Here is a 27,423-nt window from a genome sequence, read left to right as displayed (position 1 = left end):
AAGCCGATAAAATATTCGAATTTATCAATTTAAGCAAATTTTATTTAAATTCTTTATACTAAATTACAATTAATAAATAGCGTCCAAGATTTAAAAGTTTAAGCCAAATTAGACATGAAGCAAATAAACTTAGGAAATTTACAAGGATTAATTAATTTTGATAATTCTGATAATTGCTCTATTTATCAGTGATGCATATAATAAACGTTTAAAACTACACTTTAAGCGTTTAAACAAGCATTTAATAAATGTAAAAATTAACGCAATTTTTTCTGTCCTAATTTGATCGACAGTTGTTCGACAACGATTCAACCATTCTAAAACGTTTTTGTGCAGATGGCGTAATAATTAACAATAACTATCATGTTCGTGCAGGGCGGGCTTCAAATTACCAAGCTTTAGCTAGTGTATGGGAGGTAGTGGGTTAGTTATGGAAATGGAAAAAAGCTAAAAGATCTTAATCAAAACAATGAAATAGAAATATTAAAAACTTATAATTTTGAATTTATTAGAATTCTAGAGAGTCCATCATTAATTCTGCTGGGTAAAAGTAGAATTTGGGAGCTATTGAGAGGAATATATAACGAAAATTTCAATAGCTTAACGAAAAAGAAAGAAGAAAAAGCTTTAATAAAAAGACTTTGGAATTTCACTTACGAAGAACTAAAACAGAGAATTTGGATTCCATGCTGTGACGAAATAAAGAGATCAGAAGATAGAGCAAACATAAAAAAATTAGATCTTAGGAAGAAAAGTGAAATGGTAATAGAAGATTCAGAAAAGGAGAAAGACGGAGAAAATAAAATTATAAAAAAGAAAAAAATAGAAAAAAATTTAGAAAAAATAAATAAAAAGAAATTAACACAAAAATTAATTTAGTAACGCTAGATAAATTAAAAGGATCAATTACGGACGGAATTAATATTAGTAATACTTGGGATAATACAGTCAAAATGTATAATTTTTTAGATTAGATACATTTTTACGATAGTTTTTAGTTTTTAGATAAATTGTTCTAAATATCACTTAGTTATAGGGTTTTGAGAAATTATTTTCGAAAAGCCCTAAGTGTTTTAATAGTTAATTATGTAATTTGTATCAAATTTAAATAATTAATAAAAGGCGTTACTATTTAAAAAAAAAAAAAGTTATGGAAATAGTTTTAATTTAACTACTCCACCGTCGAAGTAGATTTTCTCTTCTTTTAGTTTAGTTCATTTTTTTTATTTACTTATACATTTTTGCTTTGTTTATAAATTCTTGTATTTTACTAACTATTACTGTTTAATAAAAATAAAAATAATCTATCATGTTCGATCATTGATTGGTTCCTGTGAATTTTGATTGATTAGAATATATATTTATCCAGTACAGTACGAATTTGCAAACCTGTACGGTACAGTTGATCAATTTTTGTGATAATCATTTCGTACCGTACCGTACTGGTTCTATATATAAAGAGATTATTATAGAACCAGTACAGTACAGTACGAAATGATCAACCATAAAATTTAACCAACTGTACCGTACCGTACTGGCTCTATAATAATCTCTCTATATATAGAACCAGTACAGTACGGTACGGTTATTGTTTTAAATGAACATTTTGGACATTGGTATCCAAATTACAAAAATAAACATTTTGGACATTGGTGTCCAAATTACAAAAATAAACATTTTGGACATTGGTGTCCAAATTACAAAAATGTACATTTTGGACATTGGTGTCAAAATTAGGAAAATGGACACTGGTGTCAATTAATTATATGCTAAATGTACCGTACTGATTTTCTCTTTATTATAGTGCCAGTACGGTATGGAACGGTCATGTTAATCAAATTTTGTAATTTTGTATGGGTGATCAACCGTACCGTACAGGTTTGCAATTTCGTACCGTACTGATTATCCTACTACCTGATTAATGTGTGGGTCAAAATTTTCGAAATCTTTATATGCATAATTTAAATTGTGTAACATCGTGACAATTTTGTGTGTTGAATGTCTTTCTTAGAGCGCTAATCTCTTTTAACTACGTCTATTTATATAAATTACCATTACTGCAATGTAACACAACATTTACAAAATATATTATATTTACAGATACAGAAATTCTTCTTCGACGGATAGTAAAAATTTTCTATCATGGAAAAGGACAACATTAAAGCTTTTAATTGGTATCAAGAAGCAGCAGAAAATGGAGATAGAGATGCACAATATAATTTAGGCTTATGCTATAAAAGTGGAATTGGTACCAAAAAAGGGGTCTGGTTCACATTACCGACAATCATTTTACCGACAAAATAATAATTATTTTTAAGTTACAAAAAAAGCAAATTATATAAACTAAATATAGAAAATTATTAAGAACAATTCCAAGTACAATATATTATGAAGCTGAAATAAATTTTTTAAAAAATAAAATTGATAAAATTTCAAGTTATTTTATTATACAGTATATAAATATCATAGTATTTTACATTTTGTTATATATTAATCAATTTTTTATTTTATATATTATGGTAAATTCTTTTATATTAAATATGTATTTTAATTTTCATAACTGAAGTGGGTAGTGAAATAGTAATAAATACTGTAAGTGTTGATGGTAAAATGGGTGTCGGTAAAATGAGTGTCGGTAAAGTGTACCTGTCAGTAAAATGATTGTCGGTAATATGAGTGTCGGTAAAATGATTGTCGGTAATATAATTGTCAGTAATGTGAACGGGTCCCCCAAAAAAGATATTACTAAAGCAATTGAATTCTTTGAAAAATCAGCGGAAAAAGAACATAGTGGCGCACAAAATAAACTTGGACTTTTTTATGAAAATGGTATTGACATTGGAAAAGATGAGATTAAAGCTTTTTACTGGTATCAGAAGGCAGCAGAAAATGAAAATAAATATGCACAATATAATTTAGGTTTATGTTATGAAAATGGAATTGGTATTGAAAAAGATGAACATAAAGCTTTTTATTGGTATCAAAAAGCAGCAGAAAATGGAAATGAATATGCTCAATATCATTTAGGTTTGTGCTATGAAAATGGAACTGGCGTTGAAAAAGTTGAAAGCCCTATAAAAATTAATTGTCCGTAAAATGTAATAGTAAATAATTGATAAATAACGGTTATATAGATGTCTAGTAATTAACCATTTTATATATGTATTTTAAATGTTAAATATACGGAAAAATGAGCCCATCCGTTTTATGTTTGTAATCTAAATGTAAATTATTTGCTTATTAAATGTACTAATCACTAGTAGTATACAGTCAAAGCTCGTTATAGTGAACTTTCCGTTCCACTATGTAATTTTTTCCCTTTTTTTCACTATAACGAGATTTATTAAGAAAATTCACTATATCGAGAGAAATTAATTATAAGGAAAAAAAATCAACAGGTCACTATAACGCGATTTTACTTAATGTTCACTATAACGAGATTCACTATAACGAGCTTTGACTGTATATATAACCCATTCTATTATTCATCATCCGTATAATCTACATCCTTATCTATCACGTTTTAATCTACACGATGGTCTATAGCAAATGCATCAATGAATTCATGCACTCCCAACATATAAGTTACTTTATCAAGTTCGTAAGCAAGATGATATTCAACCTGTCCATAAAAAAATTAATAAATTAAATTTTTTTATAATAAAATAGTTTCGAAGTGTTGTTCAAAACGAAACTTACCTATCCAACACCCAAGAACTGAAGCAAAATCTACAAAATAGAAAAAAAAAATTTATTAAATTTTTTTTTTTAAAAATAATAAAGTTTCAAAGTGTTATTCGAAACTCACCTATCTAACACCAAGAACTGGAGCCAAAACCTACAAAATAGAAAAAAAAGATTAATTAATTAAATTATTTTTTTTTAAAAAAATAGTTTCGAAGGGTTTATTTGAAACGAAACTCACCTATCCAATGCCCAAGAACCAGAGCTAAAACCTACAAAATAGAAAAAAATTGATAAATTAAATTATTTTTTTTTAAAAAAAAAATAAAGTTTCAAAGTGTTGTTTGAAATAAAATTCACCTATCCAATACCCAAGAACTGAAGCGAAAACCTACAAAATAAAAAAAAATCATTCGAAACTCACCTATCTAACGCCAAAAACTGGAGCCAAACCTACAAAAATAGAAAAAAAGATTAATTAAATTATTTTTTTAAAAAAAAATAGTTTTGAGTGTTATTCAAAACGAAACTCACCTATCCAATGTCCAAGAACCAGAGATGAAACCTACAAAATAGAAAAAAAAATTAATTAATTAAATTATTTTTTTTAAAAAAAAAATGTTTCGAAGTGTTATTCGAAATGAAACTCACCTATCCAACACTCAAGAACCGCTAAAACCTACAAAATAAAAAAAGAAAAATAAATAAATTTTTTTTTAATAAAAAAGTTTTGAGCAAAATCTTCGAAACTCACCTATCCAAAGTCTAAGAACCAAAGCCGAAACTTACGACTTACGAAATAGAAAAAAAACTAAAATTATTTTTTTTAAAAAAAATTACAAAGTTTCCAATTAAGTGTTATTCGAAACTCACCTATCTAATACCAAGAACTGAAGCTGAAACAAATAAAAGGAAAAAAAAATAAAAAATAAAAAATATTTCTTTTTTAATTTAGAAGTTTCAAAGCGAAAGCTTTAAAAACATTTTTTTAAAGTTTCGAAGCGAAATGAAACTTTATCTAAAACCCGTATCAATTAAATAAAAAAAAGTTTTAAAAAGATTATCACATATACACGTGATAATCATTGCCGGCTATACTTCGAAGCCAAAGTCACATGACCGAAATTTTTGTACTTCGTAGATCATCTTGTAAAAAGACAAATGTTGGAAAAGATAATAATTCAAGCAAACCTGTCAAAAAATGACAATATAAAAGGAAATAATAAAAGTCATAAATTTTACAATAGGAATTTACTATACGAAATTGACCTTATTATGTAATGATTGCATGTTTAAACATGTTATTTGAACATTATTTGTATGTTAAGTTAATGCTTGTTTATGTTTACAATGCAACTTACGAACATTTAATATTATATCAAATAAAATTATGTTTAAATTATAAACAAATAATGATTTTTCGAATAATATATGGTCAAATAACATTTTTTTACATACATTTTATGGAAATTGTGTTTTCATAGGGAAGTAAAGCATTTAATTGGTATCAAAATGCAGCCATAAATGGAGATGAAAATGCACAATGTAATTTAGGTTTATATTATAAAAATGGAATTGGCATTAAAAGAAATAATCTCAAAGCATTTGAATGGATCAAAAATCAGCTGAGAAAGGATATAATAAAGCATTAGATAAGCTAACCCATTTTTATGAAACTGGTATTTATAAAGTATATTGGTGCCAAGAAAAAGCAGAAGATGGAGACAAAAATGCACAATATAATTTAGGTATGTGTTATGAAAAAGGAATTGGTGTTGAAAAAGATAAAATTAAAGCATTTGAATGGATTAAAAAATCAGCTAAGCAAGATTATTGTAAGGCACAAAATAAACTTGGTATTTCTTATGAAAATGGTACTGATATAGAAAAAGATGAGTCTAAAGCTTTTTATTGGTATCAAAAAGCAGCGAAAAATGGTTATAAAATTGCACAATATAATTTAGGATTATGTTATAAAAAAGGAATTGGTATTGAAAAAAATAACATTAAAGCATTTAAATGGATTAAAAAATCAGCTGATCAAGAATATAGTTGTGCTCAAAATAAACTTGGTCTTTTCTATGAAAATGGCACTGGTATTGAAAAAGATGAAGCTAAAGCTTTTTATTGGTATCAAAAGGCAGCAAATAATGAAAATAAACATGCAAAATATAAGTTAGGTTTATGTTATAAAAACGGTATTGGCGTTGAAAAAAATGAAATCAAGGCAATTGAATATTTTCATAAATCAGCTATACAAGAGGATAGTAATGCACAAAATGAGCTTGGAATTTTTTATGAAAATGGAATTGAAAAAGATGAACATAAAGCTTTTTATTGGTATCAAAAAGCAGCAGAAAATGAAAATGAATTTGCACAATATAATTTAGGTTTATGCTATGAAAAGGGAATTGGCACTGAAAAAGATAATATTAAAGCATTTGAATGGATTAAAAAATCTGCTGAAAAGGAATATAGTACTGCACAAAATAAACTTGGATTTATCTATGAAAATAACGGAGAAAGTGAAGATATCATAGAAAAAGCTTTTTATTGGTATAAAAAATCAGCAAAAAATGGAAATGAATTTGCACAATATAATTTAGGATTATGTTATGAAAATGGAATTGGTGTTGAAAAAAATGAAAGTAAAGCATTTAATTGGTATAAAAAATCTGCAAAACAAGAATGCTGTAATGCACAGAATAAACTTGGCTCATTTTATAAGTATGGAATTGTTGTAGTAGTAGATGAAGTTAAAGCTTTTTATTGGTATCAAAAATCAGCAAAAATGGGTTATAAGCTTGCACAGTATAATTTAGGCCTATGCTATAAATATGGAATTGGCATTGAAAAAGATGATGTTAAAGCATTTGACTGGTTTAAGAAATCAGCTGAACAAGGATATGGTAAGGCACAAAAAAAACTTAAAGATGGAATTGGTATAACAAAAGATGCTTTCATTATGTATCTCAAAGCTGCAGAAAATGAAAATACTAGAATTGCACAACATAATTTAGGTTTGTGTTATAAAGAGGGAATTGGCACTAAAAATGATAATGTGAAAGCATTTGAATGGATTAAAAAATCGGCTGAACAAGAATATAGTAGTGCACAAAATGAACTTGGCATTTTTTATGAAAATGGTACTGGTATTGAAAAAGATGAGTCTAAAGCTTTTTATTGGTACCAAAAAGCAGCAATAAATGGTTATAAAGTTGCACAATATAACTTAGGTATATATTATAAAAATGGAATTGGCATTGAAAAAGATGAAACTAAGGTATTTAAATGGGTTAAAAAATCTGCTGAACAAGGATATAGTAATGCACAAAATAAACTTGGTACTTTCTATGAAAAAGAAATTGGAACTGAAAAAGATGAAATTGAAGCTTTCTATTGGTATAAAAAAGCAGCAGAAAATGAAAATAACATTGCACAATATAATTTAGGATTATGTTATGATAATGGAATTGGCACTGAAAAGGATATTATTAAAGCATTTGAATGGGTTAAAAAATCAGCTGAACAAGGGTTCAGTAATGCACAGAGTAAACTAAGTTTTTTCTATGGAAATGGAATTGGAATTGAAAAAAATGAAATTAAATCTTTTTATTGGTATCAAAAAGCAATAGAAAGTGAAAATAATATCATACATTGTAATTTGTATCACAGGTCGAAAAGTGAAAAATCAGGCATCAATCAGTCACCGATTGGTGCCTGATTTTTCACTTTTCAACCTGTGTATGAAACCGGTATTGAAAATTATATTAAAGCAACTAATGCAACTAAATGGATCAAAAATGCCTTAAAATATAAACAAGTTAAATTTATACCTTATAATGATTTAGAAAGTGCAGAATTTGTTAATGAAGGAGGATTTGGAATTATCACAAAAGCAATTTGGACAAAAATACATGATTATGTTATCTGTAAAAAACTAACCAATACAATTAATATAAAACATGATATATTAGATGCATTCATTCATGAACTAAAAATGCATTTACAACTTGGTTATAGTGATAGGATTATACACTGTCTAGGCATTAGTATAGGTAATGTAATTTTTTTTGATTATTATGATAATACTTAATTGCTTAATAAGATTCTTCTTTTAGATCCAACTACAAATAAGTATCTTCTCATAATGCAATACGCTGATGGTGGTGATTTACAAAACTATCTTAAAACTAATTTCAAAAATTTGACTTGGGATGATAAGAAAAAATTAGCATTTCAAATTGCGGATGGACTAAACTATTTACATAATGAGGATGTTTTACATAGAGATCTTGTAAGTATTACCTACTATTTATCATAATACAAATTGTTAATTAGTACTTATAATGTTATATATATTTTTAGCACTCTAAGAATATAGTTATCCATGAAAATAATGCTAAAATTACAGATTTTGGTATTTCAAAAATTCAAAATGATCAAAATTCAACAGTTTATATGGGACATTTTGGTGTTATTCCTTATATGGAACCAAAGCGTATTTTTGATCAAAATTTCCCATATCAGATATATATAGTTTTGGTGTATTAATGTGGGAAATTTCTAGTGGGTATCCTCCATTTAAAGATAGTGATGATAAAGTTTCACTTGGTTTTACCATTAATAATGGTACTCGTGAAATTACAATTCCTGGTACACCAATTGAATATGAAAATCTTTATAAAAATTGCTGGAATAAAGAGCCCGGACAAAGACCAGTTATCTATGAAATATTGAATGAATTTAAAAGAATGAATATTGGAATTGAATCAATTAAAGGTATATATTTACATAATTCTTAATGAGAGCCCGTTTATTTGTATCTTATACTAATAAAGTTACATAATAAATTATCTGTAGAAATTGGTTTAGATTCGCAAGATAAAAATTTAGACGATTTATGTAGTAAGTTTATAATTCTCTGTTCATTTCAATAGGATCATAAAAAAACTAAAGTATTTTATTTAAAGTTTTAACAGAACAAATGGATAATTTCAATGAATAAATACAAGCATAAAGATAACTTTTATGTTATATAAATAAACGCTTTAAGCCTTACTTACAGCCAGCCCTAATAGTATAATAGTAGTTTATATGTCATAGTGGTAATAAAATCCAAATTATAACCTATCCAATTTATTTTATATATATTTATTTATTTGATAGCATTATTGTATTTAAGAGAATTAAACAATACAGATATACTTTTTATTCATAAAATACACAAGATAACGTAAATTCTAAATTGCGCAGCTAAGCATCGCATGAAAATTTCGTTTAAGCAAAAAAAAAATAAAAGAAAAGAAAAAATCAAATATGCAAATTCATACAAAAGTTCATTCCCATCATTCTTCCTTGATTTATTCCTTAAAATCTAGAGCTTTTCATCGATTATCTAATGGTTAATTTAAGGATCCAGATTATCTACAAATAATTATCCTAGAATAATCCGGATTATCTTAGGATTAGTTACTATTTTAATTAATAAAAATAACTGATAATATGTAAATGATAAATTATAATCTTATTTTTACTTTTTTAATTTTTATTTCTTTTAAATTTTAATCCTTTATTTATTATTATTACAAATCAAATGTTATACTATATTTTAACATTAATTCTTTGTACTGTACTATTATTAAACACTAAATCATCATTTCTTTTCAGGAAAATTAAAGTTTTAAATAAACCTTCATACTTGTTCTTTTACCGAGACCGAAGCAAAATAAATTATTTTCAACGCCCAAGACTCCAAGAAACCAAAAGCTGAAACTCAAGGAAAAAAAAGAGAAATTAATATAACAAACAAAAAACAAAACAAAATAACAAAACAAAAAAAGAATACAAAGAAATTAAAGAAAAAAAGAAAGTTAGTATAATGAAATAAGAAACTGAATGAAAATGCAAAGACTCGTAATTTATTCGGGCCTCATATTATCGTGACTCGAACCTTGACCGAGTATAGTTTAACACGTGTAACCTCGATAATATTCTAAAAAATTAAGAAAAAAAGTGGCTTAGTGATTTGCCAATTATACAACATGTAATACAAAATAAAATCAATAAATTAGGCGTGATGTTAGCAAAAAAGATAATGAAAATAATTAAACCCATTGGCTTAATTTCGGCCGATATTATAATTTAGTCAGAATTAAACATTTAAGTTATAGGAAATGGAACTTGGTCTAATGGTATTACACCTGTTAACGCAATTAAGGAGCTTAAAAGAATTTACCGTTGTATATTTCGAATTACTTTGATCAATTAACTGGATGAACAAGAAAATACTGACGTTTCTGAAAATCAAAACCTAGAATTGGAAATAATATTAAGGAATTGCAAAATCCTACCAAAAAGTCCTTATGATTCGGAACGAAAATTTGGTAAGAATTTGATATTACAAAAAATTGATGTAAAATATGAGAATAAATATCTTATTTCAATTTCCAATTCTTTATTTGTATAAATATTTCATTAATATAGAAAATTATACGCGCTGTAAGGGCGTTTAAAACAAGTAAATAATAATTAAAAATTTTAAAAAGTAAATTAAAGTGCTGGCAATCATACTTTTATTTATTACGACCCAGCAATAATTGGCACGAATCTGCCTTATATATTATTGGATACACACGTGATAAGTTTTTATTGAATTTTGCGCCATATTAATTTCGGTCAGAATTACTGTAGATTTTGGCGTAGCACAAATTAAATCTGGCCCACATTATGGCCTACTAATAACCGATAATTTGGTATAACGACATTTTTCCCCAAAACAACAGTATTGGTACATCTGTATTTTGCAGCCTCAATGGGTGATTTGTATAGTCTTGTTTGTTCTTATTTTATGGTAAGTACATGACTTTTTTGTGGTAAGCATAAATCTTAACCGTTTCATATTAATTAAACCAAATTTATACAGAAAAAAATTAAAAAAAGAAATAATATCGTTAAATTGACTATTTTTATAACTTTAATAGGTTTTCATTACATTTTATTATGATGTATTAACTAATATATTTGAATTAGAAAGATACTCGTTACATATAATAAATTTTTAAAGTATATATATTTTATTTATTATGTATTGGATTTTTTTTTTTATTTGAAATTGGGAAAAGAATATCCAAGTTTGTACGCAAGCCTTACCCTTAAAAGAAAATTATTGAAAATAACCAAGTTCAATTATTTCTTGCTGATAATCCAATTTTACGCCTATAAAGTAATCTCTACAAAAGATCTATCTATGAAAATTGACGTAAAAAAAATAATGTTTAGAAATTTTAATTTATTATTTACATTTTAAGAAATTAAAATTATTATGTGGTACAGGTATTTATCAATTTATTCATGGTGCAGCACCAGGGACGGTGGCGTATAAAATTGGATAGTTCCTTTGAAACGTATTTGTTCCATTTACGGAATAGTTGCTACTCGAGTAACCAAACAAATTAGTTGTGTAATAAAAATTTGGCAATTCACAAAATTACCGTAAACAAGTTCCACACTTCCACGCAGTTTTTTATTTGTTCTCATAATCTGATGTTTTGTATAGTCATATGCCAAATCGTAAATTAGAGACGAATTTTTATTTGAAATCTAATCTAAAAAATTAATATTCACGGCGCATGAACTATTTGTAATACCAAAAAACAGTAATGAAAAGTAGTTAGAATCATAATTAAGTATAATTTGTAAATAATAAAAGTAGTAATTTATTATGCTGACTTATGTGTGACAAATACGAATTTTAATTTGGTGATAATACGTGTTTAGCACTTTATACTAAGCACAAATAATGGCTTTGAATAGATATGGCTATGGTCATGATATTATGGCTTGGCTTATCCGTATAAGCCTTACTATGTTACACGTATATTATATGATGATCTAAACCATATTTGGTCATCAAAACTTGAATTCCTTAGTATTGATCACCGAACCAAATTTATACAAATGAAGATTGTACAAGCATCCCGGTATCAAATCTTTGACGCGATGAAATCTATTTCAAAAACAGATATTTATGTTACGTATTTTATGTATATATATATATACATATATTAAGAAAGTTTGTAAAAAATATATACATTTTTTTTTAAGTTTCTGGGGAAAAAAAAAAATGCTTTCGAGTATTTTATTTCGTTCAATTTTTTACGTCGGTTATCTACTGTGCTTTTCAATTGCAATTATTAAAGCAACGCCAATTAACAAACGTCAATCGGTTAATGAAACTAAACCCTGTCCATTCGATACGATTATCGTAAGTTAACATTTATTATGAAACAATATTACCCTTGTAATAATAACTCTTAACTCTTTAAATTCTTTGAACAAGGTATTTGGTGACTCCACTTGTGATAATGGAAACACGTGGCGTTTGTCTAATTTTACGTATCCTCCAAGTGACTATTTTTATAAAGGAAGATTTAGCAACGGGCCAACTTGGGTTGAATATTTAGCGGATTTTTGTCATATAAAAGATATAAATTACGCTTATGGTGGGGCCACAAGTGATAATCAGTTTGTTAAAGGTAAAAGTTATTAGTTGATGATGAATTTAGTTATTGATTAAAAAACTGAAATTGATCATCCTTGTAGCCACAAGCGGTTTTCACAGTGAATTAATAGTGCCTGGAATAAAGCAAGAAGTGAATAATATATATTTAAAACAAATAACTGCAAGTAATAATAGTAAACCTAATTTCGATAGAATATTATATATTGTAGCACATCAGGGGAACGATTATGTAATTTCTTTTTTATATTTTTAAAAAAAATATTTTTTTCAAAATTTAATTTAAACAATTTCATTTCATTTTTTAGCTAAATCAACCATCTGTGAATCCAAGGACAGTAGTAGGAAATCTATATGAACAATGGGAAGTATTAGCGAATTTTGGAGCAAAACATATCTTAATTAATAAATTTTTTAACCTAAAATATTTACCGAGACCTCCAAAAAATGGTAGACTAAAATATGTAATTAAAAATTTATTGTCTAGATTTATAACAAGACTTCATAATGCTGCTATAGATTTTTATGTTTGGTTGTTTAGAATGAAACATAAGAATGTTAAATTATATATTTTACCAATGGATAAAATTTGGGAAGAATTTCAAAAACCTAGCGTTAAAAAAGAATTAGGAATAACTGATTATGAAAATCCTTGTGTCGTGCGCGAAGATAAAGGCAATACCACCACTTATACTGTGTGTTCAAGTAAGTATATATATAAAAAGTATTATGAAATATTAAATGTATTTTTATTTCTTTTTTAGTATTAAGTAATAATTTTGGTTTTTTTTTTAGATCCAGGCCAACATTTTTATTGGGATTATATTCATCCCGTAAGATTTCCTTCATTTTCTTTAATATATTATTTTATAATGTTTATTTATTTTTCTTTTCTTTTTACATTTTAGAGCACAAAAATTCATAGATATGTTGGGTACAAAACTTATCAAATCGTTACTGCAAAAACAGGAAATTAATTAGAATATCGTGTAATTAATTATAGGTAAATAATATTGTTAAATTGAATAAACCACCGTACTTTTATACATTTTTTTTTTTTTTCTATTGAAAAATTAAGAAAATTTCCGTTACTAATTTCTTTAAATGAAAAAAACGATATATACAGTATATTATGATATTATGATATTACGTGTTCTTTGTCTAGTATGATTCAATTTAGCATTACATACATAACCGATAATATATTTTTTATATGTACTCCTATTAGCGTGGCCAAATTGAATAATATCGTGTTTTCTGATTTACTATTGAATTTTTTTTTTTTTCAAACAAAAACACAATTATACTGTAAATTGTAAAAAAATATAATAAATTTTAAAATTTTTATATCAATTTCATCTTGAACATGAATGTTGCAGACTGCAAATTGTGGCGCTGTAATTATAGTAGAATTTGCAATTACGTGATATATGTTGCACGTATTTTTTTTAGTATAGATTCAATCAATATTTTGAATCATCACAGTTATTAGCTCGAAATGTCTCGAAGGACTATATTATTCTACGCAAATGTGATACGAATGTCCAGATGTCCGTTCAGCATGTAATAACAACTTCGGACTTAATACTGTAATAAATAATAATGTAATAAATTTCTGATTATGGTGTTGGGACAAAAAAAAATTAAATACATCAATTTTAACATAATAAAGCTTGTCACACGGAATTACTTTTTTTTTTAAAAAAAAGGTTTATTATGTTATTATTAAAAGTAGTAAGGCACAAAACATAAAAAAAAATAAAAGATCTGTGATTTATCGTCACGCCATTAAGCAGTTTAAGCACTTTCATCGACTTATTTAAAGTTTCCCTGCCTCATATATATACATTTATATATATTTCTTATTTTACGTTTTTTTTTTCTAAAAAAAAAATTCCTTCTCTACGCTCATCATTTGTGCGTTAGTAAACCTTCTTTCCTTAGCCCAATTTCTTTCGGCTGATAACTTTCTATCCAGTAACTTTATAAAAATACAAATGCCAACCAAAATTGATATTCCTAAATATATTGTAATTGAAACACCAACACAAAACTATCATATTTTGAATTAGAATTACTAACAAAACTTCTCTTCTATCATCTAAAGATAGAACTAAAGGGCAAGTAATAAATTAAACAAATTAATAAATATAGTTGGTCTTGAGATGAAAAATCATTGAAAATATATTTCAAGAATGCTAATAACAATAATAGATACGGGAAACGAAAAATCAAGACGTTGGATCCCTGATCGGCACATATGATCGTGTGAAATCTCTCTGATCGATTAAAAAACTTTTTATATAATTCACATTTAGACATTTATACCACAATATGGGATGCAACCCCATATTTTTATGAATTTATACATTTATTATTATACATTTATTATTGACTATAGACTATTTTCCTTCACGCTTCTTAGTTTCAGGTTCTTTACTAGCCGATGCCCTATGTGCCCCTATCCATTAACAACCTCACAATACCTTCAATCTTTACACTCTTGCGCAACTCGGTTGAATCCTTGAGAGCATCTTCCGTCAATGGAATTTGATATCCAGTCCTGCTCGTACTATAGATGCTCTCAATGCTATGAAGAGTAAAGTACCAATCAGTTCCAGTACTGACTATACAATCGACGTATTCGTAATCGGAATCGAACGTATCACCAGCCTTTCGCTTTTTCTTGTTCATATTTATGTTCATCTGGAGTGGCGAAGCAAGTTAGCAATAACCTGTACTGTAGTAAGTTTTGGCAGACACCCAATGTCGCCTGAAATGGTTTGTCCTCGGTTATGCAAATTATGCAAATTATTTCCTCTAACATTTCACTGATAATTTTTGTGATTGAATAGTCAACGCGGTCAGTGTTCTCTTCACCAATTATATTCGCCTGAGGTGTGATTATCAAACCATTGATAAGACTTACTGCCATGTGCAAGATTGTAGAAATATACTCGCAACACATAGCCTCATTACTATCTATAACTGGTCACTTTACCCTTCATTTCTAGAATTTACAAAAAGATTTTATCCAGATGTGTGTGGAAAAAAATGGTTCTTTTGAAAAATATTTACTTTAACCATTGAATATATTACTAAATTCAAGAACTTGTAAATTGTATGGTCTAACATTGGACACTAAAAATGCCCTTCTGACGTCAGAGTTTCCTTCACCAGTGTCTTTGATCGGAGAGATCAATAGTAACGTTCATAACAATTTGATCAGCCGGAAATCCGAAATATCTCCGGTTGAGGTGATAGAGAAAATGGAACTGGAGGGATTTGCACCTGATGTAGCTCTTTCACAACCAGGTAGAGTTTCGATCCGTAGCGGTTTAATCCGGTTTTTATCCGGATACCGGCTCGGTTAATTTAGGCTGGGACCACCAAAATTAATAAAAATTTATGGAATAATATTATTTTAATTCTGGCCGAAATTATAGTCCACTCAAAGCCGAAATTTGTAACCTTTTTTAATCATAATCCCACGTTAAAATATTTGAGGTTTTATCCGGATCGAAACACTACAACCAGGTATCGTTAAATATCTAACCAAAAAAAAATAAGTAAAAGTAGATGTCAGATTACTAGTAAAAAAAATAACAAAGAGATCCTTAAAAGAAAACCGTACATGCAATCAATCCACTTTGGTATGAACAGGATCTGTATTTTGTCTGTTGGTCAACCAGCTTCGTTCACGAGGAGTGGATCATTAATTTCTGGAATTTTTTTTTTTAATTGTTTAACAAGATAATTTCTGTTTTCTTCGTTTAGGTTTTCGATACTGGTTCGGTGAGAAAAGAAATAAAATTTTTTTGAAGCATTTGTACATTTTCTAACAATAATCATCATATTTAATATATTTTAAAGGTCTGATTTATCATGTTGCGTCAATAACAATTAATTTAAATACCGATAATAGAATTTGCCAACTTAATTGTATGACTCATGATCATGATGAGCTGATGAATCAGTTGAAGTAAAATTTTTGAGCCAAAAAAAATAGATCGCAGCCTTCACGATTACCATATGACACAGCAGGTACTTACAGGAAGTTACATATCAGATTCTTTAGATTCTTTAGATACAGACCTATATAAGGGATAGCTTTCTTGGGCACAAAATCTCCACAAAGTGGTGTGATACGGGCGAGTAATATTTTGTAGATTAACATTAGTTAGGATAATTTAGTTAGGATAATCATGTTTAGGTTTTCTATTTATTTTTTCCTTTTATGTACTTCACCATATTGACCATTTTCTTCAATAAAATAAAATAAAATAAGTTTTTTAGAAGTAATATTTATGACCGTTACACTTTTTATACTTGAACACTTAAGAGTACATTTGCAAAAGTTATTTTGGCTGCTATTATAACTATAGCTTTTATCTAAAATAAAAATAAATAAATATATATATATGTAATAATATAAAAAATAATAATTTTCTCATTTAAAAGTTATAACAATTTCATCGTCTCAAAATATACATTATCGATGATTCTACAATCTTTTTGACAAGTGTCAATAAAAAAAACACAAATCATATTTGTATTGATATAAAATTTCCAAATAAAATACAATGATTTTTTTTTAACTATCAAAAATTTACTTTTGATAAGGTAAAATTCGAAGCCGACCAAGATGACTTAATGATACTACTGGATAAAGTTTTGATGGTAAATCCTTCACTGATATTTCCTTATATTTTGTATCATCAATTGAAAAAGCACAAGTTTTTTTATACATATTTAGATGAACAGTTACTTTTGTATTATCCTTTCGAAATTGTAAACAATAATTTGTTCCTTTATCAGAATTCTTAAATTTACCATAGGTACCTAATACCCATCCGGTAGGTTGACATCCTGCCCAACTTTCATAATTAAGATTTTCTGATGCACATACCCCAACCCAAGTATCAAAACAATGTTTTTCAATAATGACGCTCCATTCAAAAATTCCTTTATAATCTAATGGCATTTTAGCTCTAACACTTTGATGTCCACCACTATGTGGTGCATGCACGACTCTTCCATTGTCTTCAACAATAAGTCTTGATCCACATGCTGATTCATCCCAAACATAATCTGATTCTGTAAATTTATACATTGATATTCCTCGAACTCCACTAGGACATAAATTATTTGATTTAGCTATCTGACGATAAACACTTACAATCATATTAGATGGAGTGATTTCTAATGGTTCAATAATATTGGATAAAATTTGACTTTCTATTTGACTAAAATCAATAAAATGAGTCAAAGGCTCCAATTCATTGGCAACTTTTTGATGATCAGTAATAGAATTACTATTTTGTACTTGGTTTGAATTCCCTACTTGTTCTAAGGCCGGTAACCTTCTCATAAGAGCTTCATACGCATCATTAGAAACTTGTTTTGCTGCAAGAATAGCACTATGTCGAAAAACTTCGTATTCTGGAGTGATAAAAGGTTTTTCCTTTTTATACGTGCAAGATAAAAGATGATGAAGTGCTTTAATAGATAATCGACCGTGTTCAATAGTATCTAATGGTATAATTGATACCGTTTCTTCCAATAAATTTAGAAGAATATTATCTTCTGGCATTTTATCCACAACTTTGGATAATAATTCTGGTGAATAACTTTTCAAATAATCTGCATTCTTAATAGTTGCCAAAATAAATTCTTGAAGAGATGATAATTGAAAATGACCCGCAGCATAAAAGATTTCAACTATATTATTTTTGTTTAAAGATTCTTTTTTAATTGAACCAGTATAAATATATCCTAATACAATTTTCATTACAGAAGAATTAATGTTTGAAAAAGAAATTTGGTTTTCTTTCATCCCATTATAAAGTAATATGTTAAATACTTCTGACCTTGCCGCTAAAATTGCTCTAGAACCATGTAATTTCTTTTCATTTTCACATAATATTTCTATATCGCTATATTTTTCATTATCTATTAATGACCTTAAATTTTCTTCCAATGAATATCCTCTCGTCATTTTTTTTGAAAAACGAGAACGAGAAAGAAAAAAAAACCTAAAAAAAAAAATTTTATACCATATTTATCTACGTAACATAAATATTCTAAATATGGTAAATATTGGGCTACTAATTTCACCAAATGAAGTAAATGATATGTCAAAAGCCTTCAAACGCCAATTTCTATTGGAAGATTGGAAGTAGTGATATAATTATTAAATCATATGATTTATTTACCTTAAGACCCACATCTAGGAATATTAATAACAGAATTATATAGAGTTTAAGCTCCCATTTTGTTGTTTTCCAATTATTTTGTTTGCCAAGCACTTTTATATATTGTATCAATTTAGCAAATAAAAAATAATTTTCATAATTAATGATAAATTTTATTGGCATTAAAAGTTTACATTTCTTTCTTACAAAGTCTGCTAATACGCACATATTTATTTATTATGCAATACGTTAGTGCTTAAAGTGCAGATGAATTCAAATAAAGTCGAACTAATGGACAACGAAATATATAAGATTTTAAATTTATACGTGTTAGTTTAATATAATATAAATTTCATTTTACTTAAATTAACAAGCTTTACGAGTAAGTATACTCTTTTTATTTTATATAATTATTTATATAATTAATTTTTTTTTTAGAATAGAATCTAGCAATTTGTCATGAACGTCCACAAGTTGGTTCATCAAACACTGATAAACTTTGTCTAAATTCAGGATTTTGTCAAATACTTTTAGATAATAAATGATTGAGCTTTTACAGATATTTTATTACGAGTATCACCTGGGTGATCATCTCCTTTACCAGCATTAGGATGGATTTTAGTTACATTCATATTCTTAATTCTGCCCCAAGTTCCATCCTAATGCTGGAAAAAATCGCTGTAAGTTTCGTCATCATCTACGACCATACGATCAGTTAAGCTTGTAGTATCTTAAAACACATTTCAATGTGATAAAGCACGTTTATCTGAAGTACTCCATGCTATTGGTTATTTTGTTCAATTTTGGAGCGGTAACTAAATGATCAATCGACTAGGAAAGAGATGGATCAATGGGTGCAACTGTTAATACTATTCTCTTTTATGCTTCATCCAAAATATGCTTCTTTGGGATGGTATTTAACATATTATTACAAAACACAGTTTAACAAAGGGCGTTGCTAAATCTCACTGCAGGTGATTTTCACCGCTTAATTTTGGCCGAATTATAAAGTTAAAAAATTTTTCACCCACGTGACTTGTGTTATTTCAGGGTTTTTGCTAAATGAAATAAGTTGTTTAATTACTCAAATATTAATTTTTATCAAAATGGCTTTAATATTTGCAAAAATATGAATATTTTTTACTGTGTCGCACACGGTTAATTTTTTTCATTTTACAATGTAATTTAGTACTTTTGTTAAATTAAACAAGCCTTATGAAGTATTAATCAAAATCATTTACTGGCGTGGGATTAATTAGATATTAATAAGCTAACTTGAGTATTTGTGGAGTAATTACCGTATAGCACTACCTAAAATACCTGGGTCTATATCAATTTCAGCGATTTAAAAATTGAATTATATCCGGGTGTGTACGTTCTTCCTATCAGTACAAGACAAATTTAATCTATGAAAATTTTAAATTTAATTTATAATATTGGTTAAATATTCTAATTTTTAGGAATAAAATAGATCTACATTACTACATGGTATATTGAGATGATGAGACGGGTATTTTATATGGGGTACGCCGAAAGGGGGGTCTCTTAGTCAGTGCTATACGATAACATTTTTATAACAGTGTATTTAGAAATAATTTTCTTTAAAAATATTTGTTTATTTATTTAATAAATTTAATAAAGTGTGAATGAAATTATCTTTTAAATGTACTTGTTGTAAAAAGTATTAATTGCCGATTCGCCACTCAGCGATACAAAATGATCGGCAATCTATAATTAATCTTGTCAGACATTTTTATATTAAATACTATTGCTTCTAAATGGTATTTGCACAAGTTTAAAATGTTTTGTTGTAATATAAATGCCCTAAAAATACATTAAAAAAAGGTGTTACATTACTTAGGTATAGTTTTATAAAACTGGTAAAATTAAAACATTGCCAAAAAAAAAAAAAAAAAAATTTTTATTTTCTTTTTTTTTAAAACATTATTTTGTTAATCTAAACAGGACCCAGAAATATATATATAGGGGTTAGGTGTAGGGATGGCAACGATCATGGTTATGACCGGTTATGACCGTTACCGATATCGGTCAGTCAAAGACCTCTGACCGACCATTTGACCGACCATTTGACCGACCATTTAACCGATCCTGAAAATGTTTGCGAAATGTAATTTAATAAAAAAAATGTTTTGCAAACGTTTTTTAATTATTTTAATAGAAAATGTTGCGAAACCATTTTTTATACGTTTTTTTATTAAATTACGTTTCACAAATGTTTTTAGGATCGGTTAAACAGTCAGTCAAACGGTCAGTCGGTCAGTCAAAGGTTCTTGACTGGTTATGACTAACCGATGACCGACCATGACCGACCATTGCCATCCTAGTCAGGTGATGAAAAAAATTTTTTACTATGAGCTATGGTGCAAGTAAACTATACTTGACAATCACGTGATGATGTTTCAATTTTCTGGCACAAGTTTTAATATCACGTGATCAGACATTGTCCAATAAAAAATGAGAATTTTTATATGTTACACTGTTTCGTAAATAATATTTTATGTCAAAACGAAAAATTTATTCATTGAAACTCTTCATATTTGAATTACATGGTATTGTAATATATAATAACATTTTTTCCTAAGTATCTTACTAACTTGTTGTTGTCATTTTGTTTTACATGGCATCAGTAAAGCCAGATCGAAATTTTCTCATTCACATGTGATGATTTTCTCATGAATCAGAAGGTTTTCTCATCAAATGAATGTGATAATTCGGGCCAGCATTGAAATATCATAATTTTAGCCTGAATTATAAAAATTTTTGACCAATAAGATAGGGCACATGTGATTCAATTTGTTTCAAATTTAGGTGATCATATAAAAATTGGTTAGTTTTAAATGCCTATAACTTTTTATACAGATCTTTTTTCAAAAATCTGACCAGTAATTTGATAGTACTTGTCTTGAAGAATAAAACTACCAGTTTATTTTCTTTAAAATTTATTTTTTAAAATTTTATAAGATTTTTTAGTACTACAATTTTATTGTTGAATATAGTTTACTTGCACCATATACACATTTTTTCAGGGCTGGAATTATGATAATGCCAGTCGGTTACTATAATAGGAAATAAAAGTCTGTCTGGCATTATCAAAAATTATCTAAAAAAGGAAAGATTTTCATACCTTTTTTAGTTCAAAATATGCAAACTCAAACCTGACCCTTTTATATATATTTCTGGGTCCTATCTAAACAAGAATATACCATGAATTATATAATAATACAAAAAAACCTTGTAAAATTTGCAAAATTCACGAATAGTTGGTGTAAAGTTACCTAAAATATGAGCTGGAATGGTGACTTCCTCCAAAGTAAACTCTTTAAATTTTATAGCAAACGAAAAAAAATTTTTTTTTGTGACATATTCACGTTTTGCATTATTGATTGGTAAAGTATGGTTACATTAAGCATGACTTATGTAGGATAAAATTGGAGTTGAAATGTGCTGTTTGACATCATTCATATAAGAACTTGCGACAGATCTACTAATCAATTTTGTATCGTTGAGTGGCAGATTGGCAATTAATAAAGTAATTTTTATTTTATAATATTATTTTTTTTCTTTTTTTTCGAAGATAAATATTACCGGCACGCAAACTACTCGCAAAACTGGCTGAGACTATAATTCGGCCAAAATTAAGCGGTAAAAATTACCTGCGGTGAGATTTAGCAACACCCTTAAAAAAAGACCAAAGCGATTATTGTTGGAGTTTGAAGATTTTTGTAGAAAAGTTGAACCATTTAATGATGAAACTTTTGAACAATTCGTGAGATGATGTCTTTAAATTTTGATCTTTTTGTAGAAAGTGAGTATAGAGAACTGGGTGCAGTTGCTTTTAAAATTTTTAGAAGATGTGTGAATGCAGCTTCAGTTGAGAAAATGTGTCATTTATGGGTTTTTTTACATACAGCTCGTCATAATTTAATTGTAAGATTTTATTTTTAATTATTTTTTAACTTGTATTTTTATTATTTTAACTAGCAAATTTTTTATTTTTATTATTTTTAACTTTTATTCTTAAATCTTAATAAATGGAATTTGACAAACAAATGGAATTTTTTATTTTTAACGATTGGAATCAATGAATGAAATTTTTATTAACTTAATGAATGGGATCAATGATCAGGATTTAATGATCGGGAATTTTTTTATCTTTAACGACTAGAAATAATTTTTTTTATCTTTAAATAAATGGGATTTTTATTACTTTTAACTAATGAATTTTTTTATTAAATGATTTTTAATAGAATGATAAAGTGTTGGCAATGAGTCAACTTTGTGCATCTATTAATTTTTCATTAAGAGGAAAGGAATTACAGCAAAATAAGGCACAATTTCTGATCTGAATGTTGAAACTGAAGTTGAAGATTCCGAAGTTGAATATTCTGAAATTCCTGAAGATACTGAAAATGCTGAAGATAATACTAATATTATTATTTAAATGAAATATCAAATATGTAAATTTTCTAAAGTATTAATGAATCTTTGTTTTTCGTATAATTAAATATTGTTGGACAAAATATTTCACATGATCAAGGTGCTTCCAATCTTATCACTGCCTAGCTTGTACTACATGGTACAGATGGATGACAGAAACACGGATAGATGCATTCAGTTCACAAATCAAGTTTAAATGAAATTCCAGAAAAGTTAATTGATTAAAAGATAACACTGCATTGTTCTTCATTGTTCTTCGAAGCGAAGATAATAAGAATAATTTCTCATATGCACAAGGCCAAGTCTGAATTTGTCCGGCCATCGACGCTTATCATTGTACATTAACCTTATAAGTACTTAGCGGTTCCCTTCCCCACTATATAATAATGCTATAACTATTTTTTTCAGTTAACTTCCCCACTATATAATAATGCTATAACTATTTTTTCAGTTAACTGGAAGATTCGTTAACAAATAACACTTCTATATACTAGGAACTTTCAAGTACTTTATGAGATTGTTGTGTAATGGCAGAAATTACAAATTCAAACTTTGAGAAGTTATCTCTCTTAAAAAAAATTAAGTATTTCCTTTGTTAAGTTAACACTTTTGGAATTTCATTTAAAACTTAATATTATGTGCAACCTAAAAAATACGGCATGATATATTCTGATTCCATCCGTTTCTTATCTTTCAGCTTACTACTAAACTAGAATATGCAATTTGCCGGGGACTTCATCCCCCAAATATAACATTTATAATTAAAAAAATTCTTTGATATAAATAAATTGAATTGTATGTAAAATCACTAAAATATTACTGAATAATAAAATTTATTATAATTAGATCCTATAAAAAATCATGTTTTTAATAAGGTTTTATACAATTTTTTGTTAAAAATAATATTTCTAATCTATATAGGAATACAGAAAATGCACGATTCCATATTACAAAATGCATCATTTGCATGATTTGACCATAATTTATGCTGAATTTATATTGATTTGATCACAGAAATTACATACTTTAAGCATAGAATTTACATGATTTGGTTAATGAATTTACTACTTAAATTACAATTATTAATATTAGTTGCATTTATATGAATTTGATTTTAATAATATTTTATTAAATTATTAAATCAAATATAAAAATAAAAAAATCCTTAGTATCAATGTGATTATAATTAGCCAATAATATAAATTAATTTTTATGATTTAAAATAATGATGTAAGTTGTAATAAGTGTTTTAAATTTAATACAGCTACAAAAAAATGAAATCTTATAAAAATTAATATTCAAGTAGAATCAACCCGCCTGAACAACTTTCAATTAATAAATGAAGTTGATTTCATTTGTCCAAAGTAGATATATTACGCTCTAAATTAAAAAAAACAGAAAAGAGAGTTAATATCATTAAGAAAAATGCAATTTTCTTTAAGCACTACACCTACATTCATAAAAATTAATATTCAAGTAGAATCAATCCACCTGAACAATTTTTAATTAATAAATAAAGTTGATTTCATTTGTCCAAAGTGGAGATATTACGCTCTAAATTAAAAAAACAGAAAAGATAGAGAGTTAATATCATCAAGAAAAATGCAATCTTCTCTAAGCACTACACCTATATTCATGAAAATTAATATTCAAGTAGAATCAACCCACCTGAACAACTTTCAATTAATAAATGAAGTTGATTTCATTTGTCCAAAGTGGAGATATTACGCTCTAATTAAAAAAAAACAGAAAAGAGAGTTAATATCATCAAGAAAAATGCAATCTTCTCTAAGTACTACACCTATATTCATGAAAATTAATATTCAAGCAGAATCAACCCACCTGAACAACTTTCAATTAATAAATGAAGTTGATTTCATTTGTCCAAAGTGGAGATATTACGCTCTAAATTAAAAAAACAGAAAAGAGAGTTAATATCATCAAGAAAAATGCAATCTTCTTTAAGCACTACACCTATTTTCATGAAAATTAATATTCAAGTAGAATCAACCCGCCTGAACAACTTTCAATTAATAAATAAAGTTGATTTCATTTGTCCAAAACGCTCTAAATTAAAAAAAAAACAGAAAAGAGAGTTAATATCATCAAGAAAAATGCAATCTTCTCTAAGCACTACATCTACATTCATGAAAATTAATATTCAAGTGCTTTTAACCCGCCTGAACAACTTTCAATTAATAAATAAAGTTGATTTCATTTGTCCAAAGTGGAGATTATAGTGTGTTTGGAAAAAGAAGTTTAATTTAAAAAAATTTTATATAAAAAAAAATGTAATATAAAAATTAAGAACTGAGTTGACAAAAATTTGAAATAACATGAATTTTAAATTAATTCTTTCATTAATTATAAATTCAAGTAGTTTAAAAATAAAAATAGTAAAAAAAAATATTTTTTATGAAATATCACAGTATTTTTTAAAAGAAATACACTAGCCGTTTATGACTAAATAATATAATTATATTATTTAGTCATAAACGGCTTAGACTAGGTTATTTAATAATAAAATAATCTAACTATAACTAAATAATCTAAGTATGACTATAAATAATCTAAATATAACTAAATAATCTAAGTATGACTATAAATAATCTAAATATAACTAAATAATTTAAATATATCTAAATAATCTAAAGTTAATAACCTAAATATGATTAAATACTCTAACTAAATAACCTGTTTGTGACAATTTTGTATACCTAGTTATTTTTCTTACTATTCCTTCCCTTTGAATCCGCTTTTCTTTAGCTTTTTCCCATTTATTATTTGTGATCATGTGATTAAATAACCTAAATATTACTGTTACTAAATAATCAAAATGTACCTATTTTTGTTTGGTTCTCTGCGCCAATAATCGTTTTCTAATATAATTTATGTTATTGGGATTCTATGGTTGATTGGTTATTAAATTCTATGTTGGAGGTCCAGCCTGTCTGCAATTATTTGGATTCTAAGTTTTATGATGAAGTTTTTGCCATTCTGCGCCTCTTTGGTTGTCTGTTAAGGATTCGAGGGTGCTTTTCTTTTTTACCTATTTTGTTATCTATCAAAATGCTGAAATATGGTAAAAAAATATCATGTTAGGTGGTGCAGTAGATCTGCGATTAATTTTGGCCAGCACTATACCATAATTTTGGCCGATCTTTTGGGCATATGATTCGAGGATCCAGCTTAGTACCATGATGGTGACTTGATAGTGTCCTAGAACTTCTGTGAAGCTGTCATGGAACTAGTGAGGAACCATCATGGAAGTGTTATGGAATGTCAGCTTGGATGCCGACTTCTTATACCCAAAGTTCTGACCGAAATTGTGGAATAATGCTGGCCGGTACTGCGCCAGACACGTGATACTGTTCCATCACCAGAACAGCCATTCATAGTTACGGGCTAGTAATGGAAACATTTCTGGAACATTTCTGGAATCCAATATATATGCATTTGTATCACATATTTTTGTATCCATATATTTCTGAAATCTTCCTAGCTCCAGTCTGGCGGATGGTTGGTTAGTAAAGAATTGGAGGTGCAATATGTAAACATATTTTTGAGATGGATTTCGTTCTAAAAATTCTGTCCTAGTTGTCTAAGTTATTGGGTCAACTAGGACGGGAACTAGGACGGGTTTTGATATAGGAGAAAAGCTTCTTTCTTTGATCTAACTTGTTCTTATATACTATGTCCTAGTTGTCATAGTTGTCCTAGTAAAAAGTAAAGTTCTAGGAAAAACCGATTTTTTATATCTTATGCATGCTATGTATGTATGTTATGTATGCATGCTATGTATGTATGTTATATATGTATGCTATATATACCTATATGTAAAAAAATAAAAAAGTCTGGGATCTTGCGTTTTTTCTAGAACAACTATGACAACTAGGACGGGTATTCAAATTCCCTTTAGTTCGATTCGACAATGCCATTTAGCTATAATTTTCCGTCCTGGTTTCCATCCTAACTCGTCCCAGTAAACTTGGACGGATTTTTCTAGTGAATCCCAAAGGGATCGTATCACTAGTGACAAGTCGTATTATTTTTGTTTATATCTAAATTACCTACCAGTATCTCTGTCGAAGCCAACTTAGCCTGCTTTTTCTGATGATAATGTTCCCTTGATCTATGTTTTTTTGCATGCGTATCGCAATAGTCATATTTGGATCTTGTATTCTCTTTACACCTGGGTTCTTTGCAAAGAACTTGCCTAGAATTTCGATGGACTTTACATCCCTTTGGATCATAGCATCTCCGATTGCACACTTCTCCAGTCCTAAGAATATATGGATAATAATAAAAATTCCAAGGTGTCAGCTTTTTTCTGCCTCCCATTTGTATATATCAATTAATAATGTTGGGGAATTATTTTCATTTTAAACTTTTTTCTTGCGAATAATATACCTTGAGATTTGGTATAACTATAAATCTTTCGAAAAAAATGGCCGAACATTTCGAGCTTTCAGAGTTCCTCTCCTCTAACACCCCCACCCTTTTTCACCTAGAGGCTGAAAAAGAAAAAACATCATTGGGTCAGGTAATCAGATATGGCGGTGAGAA

The 27,423-nt window shown here is 27.5% G+C and overlaps 6 protein-coding genes across 6 annotated transcripts; 3 read left to right on the top strand and 3 right to left on the bottom strand.

Annotated features, from left to right (window-relative positions):
* Positions 1 to 2,142: 2,142 nt before the first annotated feature.
* OCT59_020455 (uncharacterized protein) lies at positions 2,143 to 3,095 on the top strand (the record flags this gene model as incomplete). The annotated part of the gene is made up of 3 exons (XM_066149196.1): positions 2,143 to 2,248; positions 2,567 to 2,635; positions 2,776 to 3,095. The coding sequence occupies 3 exons, from the start codon at positions 2,143 to 2,145 to the stop codon at positions 3,093 to 3,095; spliced, it is 495 nt and encodes a 164-aa protein (XP_065990133.1).
* A 490-nt stretch (positions 3,096 to 3,585) lies between these two features.
* On the bottom strand, positions 3,586 to 4,830 carry OCT59_020454 (uncharacterized protein; the record flags this gene model as incomplete). The annotated part of the gene is made up of 9 exons (XM_066149195.1): positions 3,586 to 3,622; positions 3,700 to 3,729; positions 3,809 to 3,838; positions 3,926 to 3,956; positions 4,045 to 4,062; positions 4,127 to 4,137; positions 4,219 to 4,249; positions 4,336 to 4,363; positions 4,783 to 4,830. 9 exons carry the CDS (start codon positions 4,828 to 4,830, stop codon positions 3,586 to 3,588), a joined length of 264 nt encoding a protein of 87 aa, XP_065990132.1.
* A 463-nt stretch (positions 4,831 to 5,293) lies between these two features.
* Positions 5,294 to 8,692, top strand: OCT59_020453 (uncharacterized protein; the record flags this gene model as incomplete). The annotated part of the gene is made up of 7 exons (XM_066149194.1): positions 5,294 to 7,343; positions 7,461 to 7,742; positions 7,806 to 7,981; positions 8,053 to 8,104; positions 8,215 to 8,466; positions 8,548 to 8,592; positions 8,658 to 8,692. 7 exons carry the CDS (start codon positions 5,294 to 5,296, stop codon positions 8,690 to 8,692), a joined length of 2,892 nt encoding a protein of 963 aa, XP_065990131.1.
* Positions 8,693 to 11,765: 3,073 nt separating this feature from the next.
* On the top strand, positions 11,766 to 13,503 carry OCT59_020452 (uncharacterized protein). Its single transcript, XM_025330859.2, has 6 exons — positions 11,766 to 11,950; positions 12,026 to 12,221; positions 12,289 to 12,437; positions 12,514 to 12,910; positions 13,001 to 13,038; positions 13,114 to 13,503. Exons 1-6 carry the CDS (start codon positions 11,810 to 11,812, stop codon positions 13,180 to 13,182), a joined length of 990 nt encoding a protein of 329 aa, XP_025167446.1. The 5' UTR covers positions 11,766 to 11,809; the 3' UTR covers positions 13,183 to 13,503.
* A 1,153-nt stretch (positions 13,504 to 14,656) lies between these two features.
* OCT59_020451 (uncharacterized protein) lies at positions 14,657 to 14,899 on the bottom strand (the record flags this gene model as incomplete). Its single annotated transcript, XM_066149193.1, has 1 exon — positions 14,657 to 14,899. The coding sequence occupies one exon, from the start codon at positions 14,897 to 14,899 to the stop codon at positions 14,657 to 14,659; it is 243 nt and encodes an 80-aa protein (XP_065990130.1).
* A 1,915-nt stretch (positions 14,900 to 16,814) lies between these two features.
* On the bottom strand, positions 16,815 to 18,203 carry OCT59_020450 (uncharacterized protein; the record flags this gene model as incomplete). The annotated part of the gene is made up of 1 exon (XM_025311882.1): positions 16,815 to 18,203. One exon carries the CDS (start codon positions 18,201 to 18,203, stop codon positions 16,815 to 16,817), a length of 1,389 nt encoding a protein of 462 aa, XP_025167447.1.
* Positions 18,204 to 27,423: the final 9,220 nt, after the last annotated feature.

The sequence above is a fragment of the Rhizophagus irregularis genome, chromosome 3 (assembly GCF_026210795.1).
Source record: "Rhizophagus irregularis chromosome 3, complete sequence".
Taxonomy (NCBI): Eukaryota; Fungi; Glomeromycota; class Glomeromycetes; order Glomerales; family Glomeraceae; genus Rhizophagus; species Rhizophagus irregularis.
This window is presented reverse-complemented; position numbering and strand designations above follow the sequence as displayed.